A 12,993-nucleotide genomic window follows, 5' to 3' on the forward strand; every position below is an offset into this window, starting at 1 on the left:
ATCTACGAACTTGACCTAAGAATCCTCGTCGATTTAAACCAAATTTGTGATAACCAATTAAGAATTACTATCTTGCCAAGAAAAAGTAATTATCATCATCATCATCGCTAACTTTATCATCAACTTTATCACTCAATGAATGGTCCAAGAAAGGATGGTCATTCCTAACCAGGTCTAGCTAGTGACCCTTTGTTCTTCCATCGTCATATGTGCTAGATGTGGGAAAGAAAGAAGAAGTTTCGCCTGATTTTGCGCCAAAATATTGAAAATTCTACTGACTGTCAATCTTGTTGTGTCAATAATATGTGACAGAGATATTGGTGACAGACTTGACAGACAGTAAACAAAATAGAAACAAAAAAGTGGAAAACATTTCTGTTTTAAATGGCTTTCTAACATAAAATATTCAAATTTGGAAGGCATATGAATCGAAAAAGTATGGAATTGTGCCGACTGTGTCTCCGGCATCAAAGTCGACACATCAACATTTTCAACAGCAATGACCCGTTCAAAAATGTTGTCGACCTGATAGCTCAACACATTGGTGAGGTAAAAAAAAATAAAAATTGGATTTTCGAATTGCCTGAATCCGGCTGCATATTCTCATTGTTTGTTGAAAAGGTCAGCCAATTGGATCCATTGCCAAAGTATGTGTGCGAAGTTTGCTGGACAACGATCGACAATTTCCACACATTTCACCAAGATGTACAAGCAGCGCAGACGAAATATTTAAGTGAATTGGTGAAACAGGAACAGGACAACAATTTCGTTGAGATTCAAGAACACTCGGATCAGGATCAAGACAGTGATTTCATGGGCAGTGCCGATAATTTTGAACCTTTCTACAATCCGACGAAAATCGAACGTGTGGAAATTGATGTCAAACCGAGCGACATTATTGCCAGCGATGAACCGTTGAATGAGAACATCAGAAGAACCAGAAATGCTGCCAAGTCAGCGCTTGAAAATATTCGCACGATGTCTTCAGATCTTAGACTCTCTGAACGACATCCGAACAAGTTCATCTGTGACGTGTGTCAAGCGGTCATTTCGTCGAAGCAAAAACTGAAGGTACAATTGATAACACCGGTACCACGGCTGCCTTTTTAAACAAGTGGCTTTCTTCTGCAGGACCATTTACTGCGTCACGTTAATGCATCTTACGTTTGCCAAATTTGCTCTCAAAGATTCACGAACAAAAAAGCTGTACAAAAACACAACAAAGCCGAACATAGTCAAGGTAGGCGTATTAAGCCGTCGAAGTCTGGAGTGTAGAGTGAGCTAGTGTCCCAAATTGTTATCATACCCATCGAGGAAGCGACACCCTTGAATCACTCGAAAAGTTAGAACTCGGGGAGGAGTTAAAACTTGAGATGTCATGAGAGTTAGCAGTGGTTGCCCCTTCGTATACCCGGTAACTGGACTCCTGCAAATCATTTTTTCATTTCATTTCAGAAATGCTGTCCAAACTGAAAGATCAACAAGAACGATTCGAAAAGCTGTCCACATCGTTGACCGGAGACGAATTGAAGCGGATTTTAACTGAAAGCGTTGACTCGCACTGTGAAATTTGTAACAACGACCAACAGACAATATCGTTACAACAAATGAAGGACCACTACAAACAACAGCACGACACGGATGATGGTCACATCAAGTGCTGTGGCGTAAAAATGACAATTGATGCCGAAGTCAACGGTCACATTTTCCGGCATTTGCATTCAGATCGACTCAGGTAACGGCAGTTTCTAGTGCAGGTCTTGAGACAGACGTGTTTCCCGTGCTGAGCCGCTTTTTCGATTTTAGATGTGAAGCGTGCGGAAAGATCATCAGGGACAACATTGAGAAAATGCTTGCGCATCTTCAGCGGCACATCGATGAACTGGAAAAGAATCCGTTCAAGTGCAAAGACTGCAACAAAGGTTTCGCTCAAGAAGTGTTTATGGTCCTTCATCGACGCTATGTGCATGGAATCGGTATGAGAGCAAGTCCCGAATTTTGTTGACCAGCGACAAAGCGAAACAATTTCTTATTTTCAGCGGATGAAAGCGAAGTGAAAGCAGCAATATTGACGGATGTCTTCACCATGAAATGTGATTTGTGTGCAAATGTGTCCTTCACATCACTGCCGAATGCCAAGACCCACTACATGACCGAACATGGCATCAAGGGCTATCTGTTGTGCTGCGATTCGAAATTTATGTCCGCCACATCCATTGAGGATCATTTCAAATACCATTTGGATCCCAGTCATTTCAAGTAAGAAAATTGCCGTCGCTTCTGGCAGGTCATGAGACTGAATTGGACTATTTCTCTATGTTCAGATGTACATACTGTGGCAAGTGTTTCGATCGGAAAATTACGCTGTCAGTGCATATGTCCAAGCACAAAGCGGTCGAGAGCAAGAAATTCGTGTGCCAAGTTTGCGGCAAAGCATTCCTCTCGAACTACAAACTGAAGGATCACTTCAATGTTCATGATAAGGCCAATAGGAAATCATTCCAATGCACGCAATGCGACAAACGGTAAGTAGAACATGACCTATCCACTCGGCTAGGTGTAATGCTGAGAATAGTTCCATCTTCAAGTTCAATTGCGGTGACCCGGTCGGACGCAAAGTCCCTAGAATAGTCTTAGGCCTTGCTTGCCCCAAATTACGTTTGAGTTTCACGTCCGGTTCAAAATCCTTGACCTACCTTTATCATGCCCGCACGTTAGTTAGCGGGCGTGACGCAAGTTCACTACCAAAAATGTTTACAAAAATTTTTTTTGGGGACGGCGGAGCATGTATACAGCAACTTTTTGACTTCTCCCCCTTTACTCAAACGACCCCCAAACCAGGATATCTGGAATCTCGGCATCGATACGAGTTCAACGAGCTATCACACGTTACTGCAGCTTCAAAATTGGCCGAGATATTGAACTTCGAAACATTGATGTTTGTATGAAAATAAGCAAAATTTCGTTTTTTTTCAGATAACTGAAATCGCCTACGTTAGTTAGTTAGTTAGTTAGTTAGTTCCAAGATTCCAGGATCCAGGAACTCCTAAACGTTTCTATAGATTTTCCTGAAATTTTGGTTATAGGCTAATAATGGCCCAAAAATAACAATGGAATTTTCAAAAGTTGGAAAAAATCCATATCTTGGGAGTTGGAGCTCCTCAAAGTCTCCATATACAAATGTCATATAAAAACCAATTTGTATGTGTGTGTGTGTGTTGTATATTTTGGTACATGAAATGGATGGTAATGTGGTGAAAGGTGTGTGTTGTTTTTGGATGTGTTTCTTGTTGGAAATTGTGTGGATTATTAAATATTAACTTACACCAGGTCGGTTCCCAAATTTTGGGATGACAGATGATTCCTCTGGCACTTCCTAACTTCCATCGGATTTTTTGATGGATTCGGGTTATTTTCGACATAAGTGAGGTGTTCCAAGGTTGGTTCCTATATTTTGGGATGACAGATGATTCCTCTGGCACTTCCTAACTTCCATCGGATTTTTTGATGGATTCGGGTTATTTTCGACATAAGTGAGGTGTTCCAAGGTTGGTTCCTAAATTTTGGGATGACAGATGATTCCTCTGGCACTTCCTAACTTCCATCGGATTTTTTGATGGATTCGGGTTATTTTCGACATAAGTGAGGTGTTCCAAGGTTGGTTCCTAAATTTTGGGATGACAGATGATTCCTCTGGCACTTCCTAACTTCCATCGGATTTTTTGATGGATTCGGGTTATTTTCGACATAAGTGAGGTGTTCCAAGGTTGGTTCCTAAATTTTGGGATGACAGATGATTCCTCTGGCACTTTCTAACTTCCATGGGATTTCTCGATGGATTAGGGTTATTTTCGATATAAGAGAGGTGTTCCAAGGTTGGTCCCTAAATTTTGGGATGACATATGATTTCTCCGGCACTTCCTAACTTCCATCGTATTTTCGATGGATTTGAGCTGCAGTCGACGTGAGATGCTTACAAAACTAGTGACCCTTACCCCTAAACTTCCAAAAGAACTGATATCCCCCAAAAAACCCAGAAGGGTAAATGTGACGCAAGTCCTTTATCTTACTAACAAAATAACTGATATCGCTGAGGGTGACGCATTCTGCGCCTGTACGTAAACTTTTTATCAACCGAAAAGTGACCCAAAAAGTTTCAGAAAGCAAATTTGACAAAAAAAAATTGCGTCACAAAGTGGCAGATGTTTTTTATTTATTTTTTTTATTTTTATTCGTTTTACGATCAACAAACAGGCCGAAGCCCAATAACATGTCAATCAAAAATTTAGAAAAAAAAAGAATATTCAAATCCGAATCACATAACAAAATTAGAAAATAGTTCAAAACCAGAAATTCCAAAAACTAATATGTAAGATGAGATTTGACAAGCTCCTTATACACTGAAAACCTGCCATCAAAAATATCCAACTCTGTTGAGGTAACCATGGCTATGAAAATAGGACAAAATCCGTCGTGAAATAATGGAATTTAAACGGAAGAAGGCCGAATCATCTGCCACTTTGTGACGCAATTTTTTTTTTGTCAAATTTTCTTTCTGAAACTTTTTGGGTAACTTTTTGGTTGATAAAAAGTTTACGTACAGGCGCAGAATGCGTCACCCTCAGCGATATCAGTTATTTTGTAAGTAAGATAAAGGACTTGCGTCACATTTACCCTTCTGGGTTTTTTGGGGGATAGCGTTTCCTAGCCGAACCTTTTTAGTTGCACGATCATCATGTGACGCAAGTTCCTCCAAGTCGCCGATAATTCGATCATTTTCAGCTACTCAGCCATCCAATCGCTGGACTTTCATGTGAAACTAATTCACAACAAAGACTCCAACATGAAACGAGTCATCTGTGAGTACTGTGGCCGCGATTTCGTATCGAGATCGGCGGTGAACAGTCACATTCACACGGTCCATCAAATTGTGACAACGGCCAACGGTTCACGTAGTCTGACCGAACGGTACGATTGTACCGTATGCCACGCATCTTTTATCAATAAATACCGTTTGAAGAAGCACATGGACACGATTCACATGGGAACGCCGGAAAAATGTACGCTTTGCAGTAAAATTGCACCGAATGCAGCTGCAATGGCTTGTCACATGCGAAACGTGCACGTGGAAAGCAGTCACAAATGCAATCTGTGTAATAAATCGTTCAAGGCGGCCGTTGCATTGAAGGTATGCCTTTTCTTGAGTTTGAGTGGCAAGATGATAAATGGCAATTTATTAACAGGATCATATTGCGACCCACACCGGCGAGAAATTGTATAAATGTTCTTTCTGTCCGGAGGCATTCATTTGGAGACCGAACATGTATTCTCATCAGAAGAAAGCCCATCCAAAGGAGTGGAAAAAGAGCCAAAAGAAATCGATTGCCAACGATTCGACTTGAAATATTGACGCAATTCTGTGGATTAATTGAAAATCTTTAGCGAATCAATAAAAAAACGAAAGTAAACTCCGATTTGTGTTTGTTTAATTTCCCCTGATTTGAAACACTTCGGAAAATACCTGTCTAACTGTAAGGACATGACCCAATGTGCTATTGAGTAAAACGAATTTGCCCCCAGCGAAAATGATCGATTACTTGTGGACTGTTTTCGGTTTATTTTTCGTGAATTTACATGTGAAATTCAACTTTCAACGTTCAAGCAGAGTCCGTTGAAAAATAAATGAAAGCTAAAATTTCGACATAAATTTGGACCAGTCATTGAAACATATTTGTACATCGCACACATCCGTATACGCGTTATAGATTGTTCATTGTCAAAATATTAAATTATGGTAGGTCGCAAAATACAAGTTATTAGTTCATATCGAGGGAGAAACTATGCGAGAAAATACTGTGACAGGTGTCATATTGACACAAATAGCTGTCAATAGACATCAACAGTTACCAATGAACGCCAATAGACGTCAATAGCTGCCAATAGACGTCAATTACTGCCAATAGACGTCAATTGCTGCCAATAGACGTCAATTACTGCCAATAGACGTCAATTGCTGCCAGTAGACGTCAATTGCTGTCAATAGACGTCAATTGCTTCCAATAGACGTCAATTGCTGTCAATAGACGTTAAAAGCTACAAATAGACGTCAATTGCTGTGAATAGACGTCAATTTCTGCGAATAGACGTCAATTGCTGCCAATAGACGTCAATTGCTGCCAATAGACGTCAATTGCTGCCAATAGACGTCAATTGCTTCCAATAGACGTCAATTGCTTCCAATAGACGTCAAATGCTTCCAATAGACGTCAATTGCTTCCAAAAATGCACTGGAAATTTTCTCGTATTGAGTTTGGACCAAAATGCACTGGAAATTTTCTCGTTTTGAGTTTGGACCAAAATGCACTGGAAATTTTCTCGTATTGAGTTTGGACAGTGCGCCTTTACCTTTGGAACCATCTGGCAAGTGAAAAAATAGGCGCCAATTTATGAAAGTTAAATTTTTTTAAAGTATTTCGGACGCCATTTTCTTCTGCTCATCTTCGGGTGCCACTGACACTTGCCCACAGCCACAGCTCATAAATCTTAAATAGTCCACAGATCAGTTTCTGTGATCCAAATCGAGTTGTCCAGCTACATACAGATGCGAAACGTGATGTACGGACTGTTTCTGATCTTTTTGCCGCGCAAATAAAACTGTTGCATCATCGGTAACCTTGAATATGCCAATTTTTAGACGATAGAGACGAGTCAACGATTCAAAATGAATGAATGAATTTATTTATGACCGCCAAGACTGGATGAATAAAACAATGATAGCATACATCAAAACTTACACTACACAATAAATAAACTTAATTTTACATCACAATCAGAGCATCACAGTCCGTCGTCATAAAGTTTTTCCATAATTTCACTTTTAAATAAAGTCCTGCCGTTACACCTAGTCACTACATCTTTATGTTCATTGATTAACTTTATCATCCGTACAACTGGCTGATTCGACAAATATACGGTCGTCACCCTCGGTTCAACCAGTAGCTGCAGAGTAGAGTGTCGAAGATCGTAGACGCTCTCATTCCGTATAAAATTCGGTGAAATGATGTCATCCTTGATATTTCCCTTATAAATGTCAAAGGCAAGCACGGCATCTGCAACTGTTCGTCTCTTCTCCAAACTACGATCCTCGTATGGAGCCAATCTATATGTTGTCGCATTAGTACGACTTTCCAGTAGATATATGACGAATTGTTTCTGTATGGACTCGATGTCATCAATGTATATCTGTGCAGCTGGGTTCCATATAGTCGAAGCGAATTCCAATCTAAAACGAACGTACGCTACATAGAGAATCCTTTGCGTTTCTTTGGTGAAATTTCCGTTCGAAAAATGTTTAATGCATCCAACCATCTGTCGAGCCTTCATCGTCATTTGCTCGATGTGATATCCAGGATGGTACCATCTGTTGAAAAAGACGCCCAAGTCATTCATTTCTTCGACGCGTTCAATCACATGATCGCCCATTGTGTAATTCGCTTGAATGAATGATGAATCGTGTCGGTATGCACTGAATATATAACATTTGTCGTTGTTGAAATGTAGTCGATTTCTTTCATTCCAATTCATCACGTTATCGATGTCTCGTTGCATTCTTTGAGTGTCTTCGAGGTCAGAAATAATGGAAGCCAATTTCATATCGTCAGCAAACAGCAAAGTGTGAGCGAATTCCAATACGTCGACCAAGTCATCATTGAAAACGGTGACAGAGTTCCCACGACTTAGGAAGGCTCCAAAAATTAGGAATTTTAGGAAATTTTAACGGTAATTTTAGGAGATTTTGCAAGTAATTTTAGGAGTATTTTAGGAGATTTGATAAAGGTTTTATAAGTAATTTCCGGAGGAATTTTTGCAGCCTCAAGATCTTTCTGTTTCTCATACACTTCGTAAAATAATAAAAGTGTTTCAGAAAATTAATATGTTCAATTAGGGATGTGCGATGGATATAGGATCGAGACAGGCATAGTCCACAAAAAATTGTTATCATCCCTAGATGTCAAAAACTCGATTTTCTCAATTGAGCCATTTTGCCTCAATTTTAGACCAAACAAACACTCACGAAACAAACATTTCTCACATGATTTTCAAAAATTTTTTTGTTCTGGATAGCCTACAACATTCGCAAGAATTTAAGCCCACTTGAGCAAAGATCGAATTATTTTCTTGATAGAATTTCCGAATTTTCAAGTTTAAAATCCACTCAATTTTTCATAGTCGGCAAACTTTGACGACTCACCAAAAATACCTTCTCGACAAACTTCGCCTGGATTTAATTTTTTCTTGTAGCACTGGACTCCAATTAGTAGAATAAGACTAATGCAGCTAACAAAGATCTCAAAGAAGGTTTTTGGTAGAAGTCGAAGTAGGTGGAAGACCGAAAACTAAAAAATTTAGCTTCTATGATTTGTCTCAAGTTGTAAATGAATTTTTAAAATTTACGCCAGTCTCGATCCTTTCTCCATCGTACACCCCTAATTGACAAAAAGTTTTTTTTTATCAAAGCATCGTTTTCCTTATGTAGTTCAATAATTGAAACTTTTATGGTTTACACTTTTTTGACGCCAGTTAAGACCAGCAACTTATTATTTATCAGTTGTTTCTTGTCGACTGGACCCTTCTTTCAAGTTAACAAGATTCACCATAATTTTGGTCGAAGTGCGACGATAGTCGCATCTACTAACAAGCTGAGATCCTCGAGAATATATTTGTTTTCGCTAAATCCACGTTCAGGATCGCATTTTGCATGACTCAAAGAAAGAACTGTTTTCAAATTCATTGCAGCGTAATTAAAAAAATTACTTGTTTTTCAGTTTTATTAAAAAAAATCTTTGATAGTGTGGGCTATTTTTAGGAATTTTAGGAGTTTTAGAAGATTTTAGGAGATTTTAGGAGGATTTGGTCCATTTTAGGAATTTTATGAATTTTAGGAGGAGTGGGAACTCTGCGGTGAACATTACTGGTCCCAAAGAACTTCCAGGTGGTACTCCAGATGGTGACTCGTACAATCTGGACTTCGACTTTCCAATTTGAACATAATTTACACGGCCGATCAAATATTGCCACAACCATCTTGCAGTGTTTTTACCAATTCCAAATCTGGCAAATTTGATGATCAACACCATGATGATCAGTTTGTCGAATGCTGCCTTGTAGTCGCCATAGAATGTATCCAATTGACAGTTCCGTTCGAATGCTTTGTGTGCAAGCGTAGTCTGGCCTAACAAATTCGTCACAACTGACCTCTTGTCTCTGAACCCATGTTGAGCACTTTTCAATTGCGGCTGTATCATTTTACTGAGTTCACGTTTAACGGCCACATCATGGACTTTCATGAGCATCGTTTGGATGGCAATAACTCTGTAGTTTTTGACGTCTGTTTTGGAACCTTTCTTTTTGTAGACAGCAACAATTCGCGATACTTTTGATGCCGCCGCTATTTTCCCACAGTCGAATGATTTTTGGAACAACAACCACATTGGCCAAGCGACTACTGATGCACACATTTTGATAACAAACGGCTTGATTTCATCAGGTCCAGCACCGCCCTTCCAATCAAGTGAATGAATTGCAGCTTCGATATCAAAAAGTGACAGATTGACATCCTCTGCTCTACTTATCGGAACATAATTTTCGTCGAAATTCCAATTTTCTGTATCGGCTACGTACAATGATTCAAAGTAGTCTGCAAACATGTCGATTATTTCTTCGGTTGAAGTACCAACCCTGTCTTCATAGATCATTCTGTCCGGATACTTTTCGGTTCCACCATTCAACTTTGCGAATTTCCAAAATTCAGCTGGGTCTGATTTGACGTTTTCTTGCACGATACGAATGTGCTCTTTATACCGACGGTCATTTTCTTCGCTAAATGCTTTATGTGCTTCTTCATATTCAGCCACCGAACCCAGTTCCGATTCTGACTTCCGTTTGTATAACTTATTTCGACGATTTTTCAATCGTTGCAATTCATCAGACCACCATTTAGGTTTGTTTGAGTACTTTTTGACCTTTTTCTTCGGGACATTCTGTTCAATTAGAGATTTCATTGTTTGAACGAAAAATTCGTATGCCGAGTCCACATCTCTATTGTTGAATTCATGCTGGAAATTGATGGCTTCTAACTGTTGTGCCATTCTTTCGTAATGTCCTTTCGCATATTGGTAAATTGTGACATACTCCACATTCGCCGATGAACTCATGTCGCAATGCATTTTTATTTCGTATGGAATGTGTCTGGCATCTTGCTGAGATTGCTCAATAATGGTATACTGGTCTGTTGCTACGTCAAAAACATCAGAAACATTCATGAAAACCGAATCCAAAACGTTGGAGGCATTATTACGAATATTCGAAAGTTGCAAAAGCGGTAGGCTGAGCATTTTGTCCAAAAAGTCGTACGCATCAATTTGATAACTTGAACGGTTTCCATTGCCGCCGTGGTCAGTCGAAACGTATGGTAAATAAACATTCTCGTCATCCTCGTCAGGTGACCAATTGATGTTGTGCAGATTGAAGTCCCCCAATACCAATATTTTATGATTCCGGTACTTTTCTACGATGTCTTTTACATGATGATAATGTTTTATGGCAATCCGCAGATCAGTGGTCGTTAACGGCCAGATTTAAGAAAATTTTTTGGCGCACCTCAACCAAAATAGCTTAGAGAGGCGTAGCCAACTGCAAGCACTGGCGCAATTCGTCCGTAGCAACCGAGCAATGCGGGCTAATGATGGTAGCGTTTGGATCATCTAAATAGACATACGTGAGAAGAGACATACAGTGAAAGTCGTTCTACGCTAACAATGGAAACTTACCGGAACTGTTCGCAGCAATGTGCATCGATGGAGGACTGTCAGGTGGCACGCGGCACGATTCCGGTGTTTCCGGTTCAGCGGCCTGTAAGCCTTTAAAACTCGGCGAACAGCAATCCGGTTCAGCATCCGGCGAACCATTAGAAATCGGTGAACAGCAATCCGGTTCAGCATCCGGCGAACCATTAGAAATCGGCGAACAGCAATCCGGTTCAGCGGCCGGTAAGCCTTTAAAACTCGGCGAACAGCAATCCGGTTCAGCATCCAGCGAACCATTAGAAATCGGCGAACAGCAATCCGGTTCAGCGGCCGGTAAGCCTTTAAAACTCGGCGAACAGCAATCCGGTTCAGCATCCGGCGAACCATTAGAAATCGGTGAATAGCAGTCGGCGAACATGTCCGATTCGTCCAGATCCATCGAGCAATGCGGACTGGCCATGTCAACGTCTGGGTACGCTAAATAGACATACGTGAGAAGAGACATACAGTGAAAGTCGTTCTACGCTAACAATGGAAACTTACCGGAACTGTTCGCAGCAATGTGCATCGATGGAGGACTGTCAGGTGGCATCGGGCTGAATCCTCTAAAGGGAACTGCAATAGTAATGTTGTGGCAGTTTCCGATGGGGCAGTTCACGCCTTTAAATTGTATGCCGCAATTGCCGCACTCCTTCAAAACATCGTCGATTGTCGCTCCGCGTGCAAAGTGCACGGCACCTTTAAATAATGAAAAAAATTGTCGATGGGGATCCATTTCGGCCTGTTGAACATAAAAATGTTTTGAAGGTTTCGAATGAAATGAAAAATTCAGCGCACTTACCAATTTGAACTGAATATTTCCTTTACTTTTTGCTTGCGCTCTTCAAATAAATTGATTCGGAAAACGAAAAACAAGAAATGGCTGCTGTAACGAAAACAATTTCAACAGATTTTTTTTTAATGTTTTCAAGTTTGTAACACTGCGTCAGCGACATATAATGGAGGACAAAATATTCGTGCGGAAATTTAAATTGTGTGTCTGTCGGTGAGTCATGTAAGTTAGTTCAGATAAGTAATCATAACATGGTGTCAAGAGCCGATTCGACATTAGTAATACATTTATTTTAGGAGTTATGGTGTTATGTCTGTACCTCATGCGGGTGAATGTAAGCTAGGTTAGTGTATTGAGTATTGTTGAGGAAGGTCAGGTTACGTAATTTGTTTTAGGCATTAAGACGACGAGTCAACAATTCGTTAGAAATTTCAGCTTGACATTCTAGATTTTCAATAGAATAACCGAGATAATGAACTGGCGACCATATAAAAGACGAGCTATAGGTAGACCACCAGAGAGATGGACAAACGGAATTAAGAATATTGCAGGTACAAACTGGCAGCAAATGGCAATGGATCGTACGAAATGGAAAGAAGTTGGAGAGGCCTACATCCAGCAGTGGATAGAAACAGGCTGAAAAAGAAGAAGAAGAAGAAGAATAGAATAATAATAATTCAGGGCTGGCATGGTGTCGTCATTGCAATCCATAAATATTTTTGCTCCCATAGCCTACACATCCAATCCTTTTCTACCGCACACATAAATCATTCGCACAAGTTGACTCAGTCAAATGTTATATGATCAAACGACACGACAGTATCACTAGGCTTATCGGTATGTAACGACAGGGTCGTGTGGGGTGTCATTAGAAAGGTAATTGCATTTACTTCCGGGGCAAATAGGTTTTAATTGGGTTTAAGATTCATCCTCACTGAGATGTGTGTAGTTGAAGTTTTCAACGGAAAAAGACTCTTATCAATAAATACCGTTTGAAGAAGCACATGGACACGATTCACATGGGAACGCCGGAAAAATGTACGCTTTGCAGTAAAATTGCACCGAATGCAGCTGCAATGGCTTGTCACATGCGAAACGTGCACGTGGAAAGCAGTCACAAATGCAATCTGTGTAATAAATCGTTCAAGGCGGCCGTTGCATTGAAGGTATGCCTTTTCTTGAGTTTGAGTGGCAAGATGACAAATGGCAATTTATTAACAGAATCATATTGCGACCCACACCGGCGAGAAATTGTATAAATGTTCTTTCTGTCCGGAGGCATTCATCTGGAGACCGAACATGTATTCTCATCAGAAGAAAGCCCATCCAAAGGAGTGGAAAAAGAGCCAAAAGAAA

The 12,993-nt window shown here is 40.1% G+C and overlaps 1 protein-coding gene across 3 annotated transcripts; it reads left to right on the forward strand.

Annotated features, from left to right (window-relative positions):
- The first annotated feature begins 330 nt into the window (after window positions 1-330).
- LOC119074330 (oocyte zinc finger protein XlCOF6-like) lies at window positions 331-12,928 on the forward strand. 3 transcript variants are annotated; one of them, XM_037180413.1, is made up of 9 exons: window positions 331-549; window positions 622-1,071; window positions 1,132-1,240; window positions 1,456-1,735; window positions 1,807-1,976; window positions 2,040-2,259; window positions 2,325-2,525; window positions 4,783-5,026; window positions 12,642-12,928. In XM_037180413.1, exons 1-9 carry the CDS (start codon window positions 424-426, stop codon window positions 12,894-12,896), a joined length of 2,055 nt encoding a protein of 684 aa, XP_037036308.1. In that variant the 5' UTR covers window positions 331-423; the 3' UTR covers window positions 12,897-12,928. The 3 variants fall into 3 exon arrangements, with proteins under 3 accessions (XP_037036308.1, XP_037036309.1, XP_037036307.1); XM_037180414.1 differs by having other exon boundaries at window positions 4,783-5,007; window positions 12,623-12,928; XM_037180412.1 differs by lacking the exon at window positions 12,642-12,928 and adding an exon at window positions 5,244-5,469 and having other exon boundaries at window positions 4,783-5,188.
- The last annotated feature ends 65 nt before the right edge of the window (window positions 12,929-12,993 follow it).

This window comes from Bradysia coprophila, unplaced genomic scaffold (genome assembly GCF_014529535.1).
Source record: "Bradysia coprophila strain Holo2 unplaced genomic scaffold, BU_Bcop_v1 contig_151, whole genome shotgun sequence".
In the NCBI taxonomy this organism is placed as follows: Eukaryota; Metazoa; Arthropoda; class Insecta; order Diptera; family Sciaridae; genus Bradysia; species Bradysia coprophila.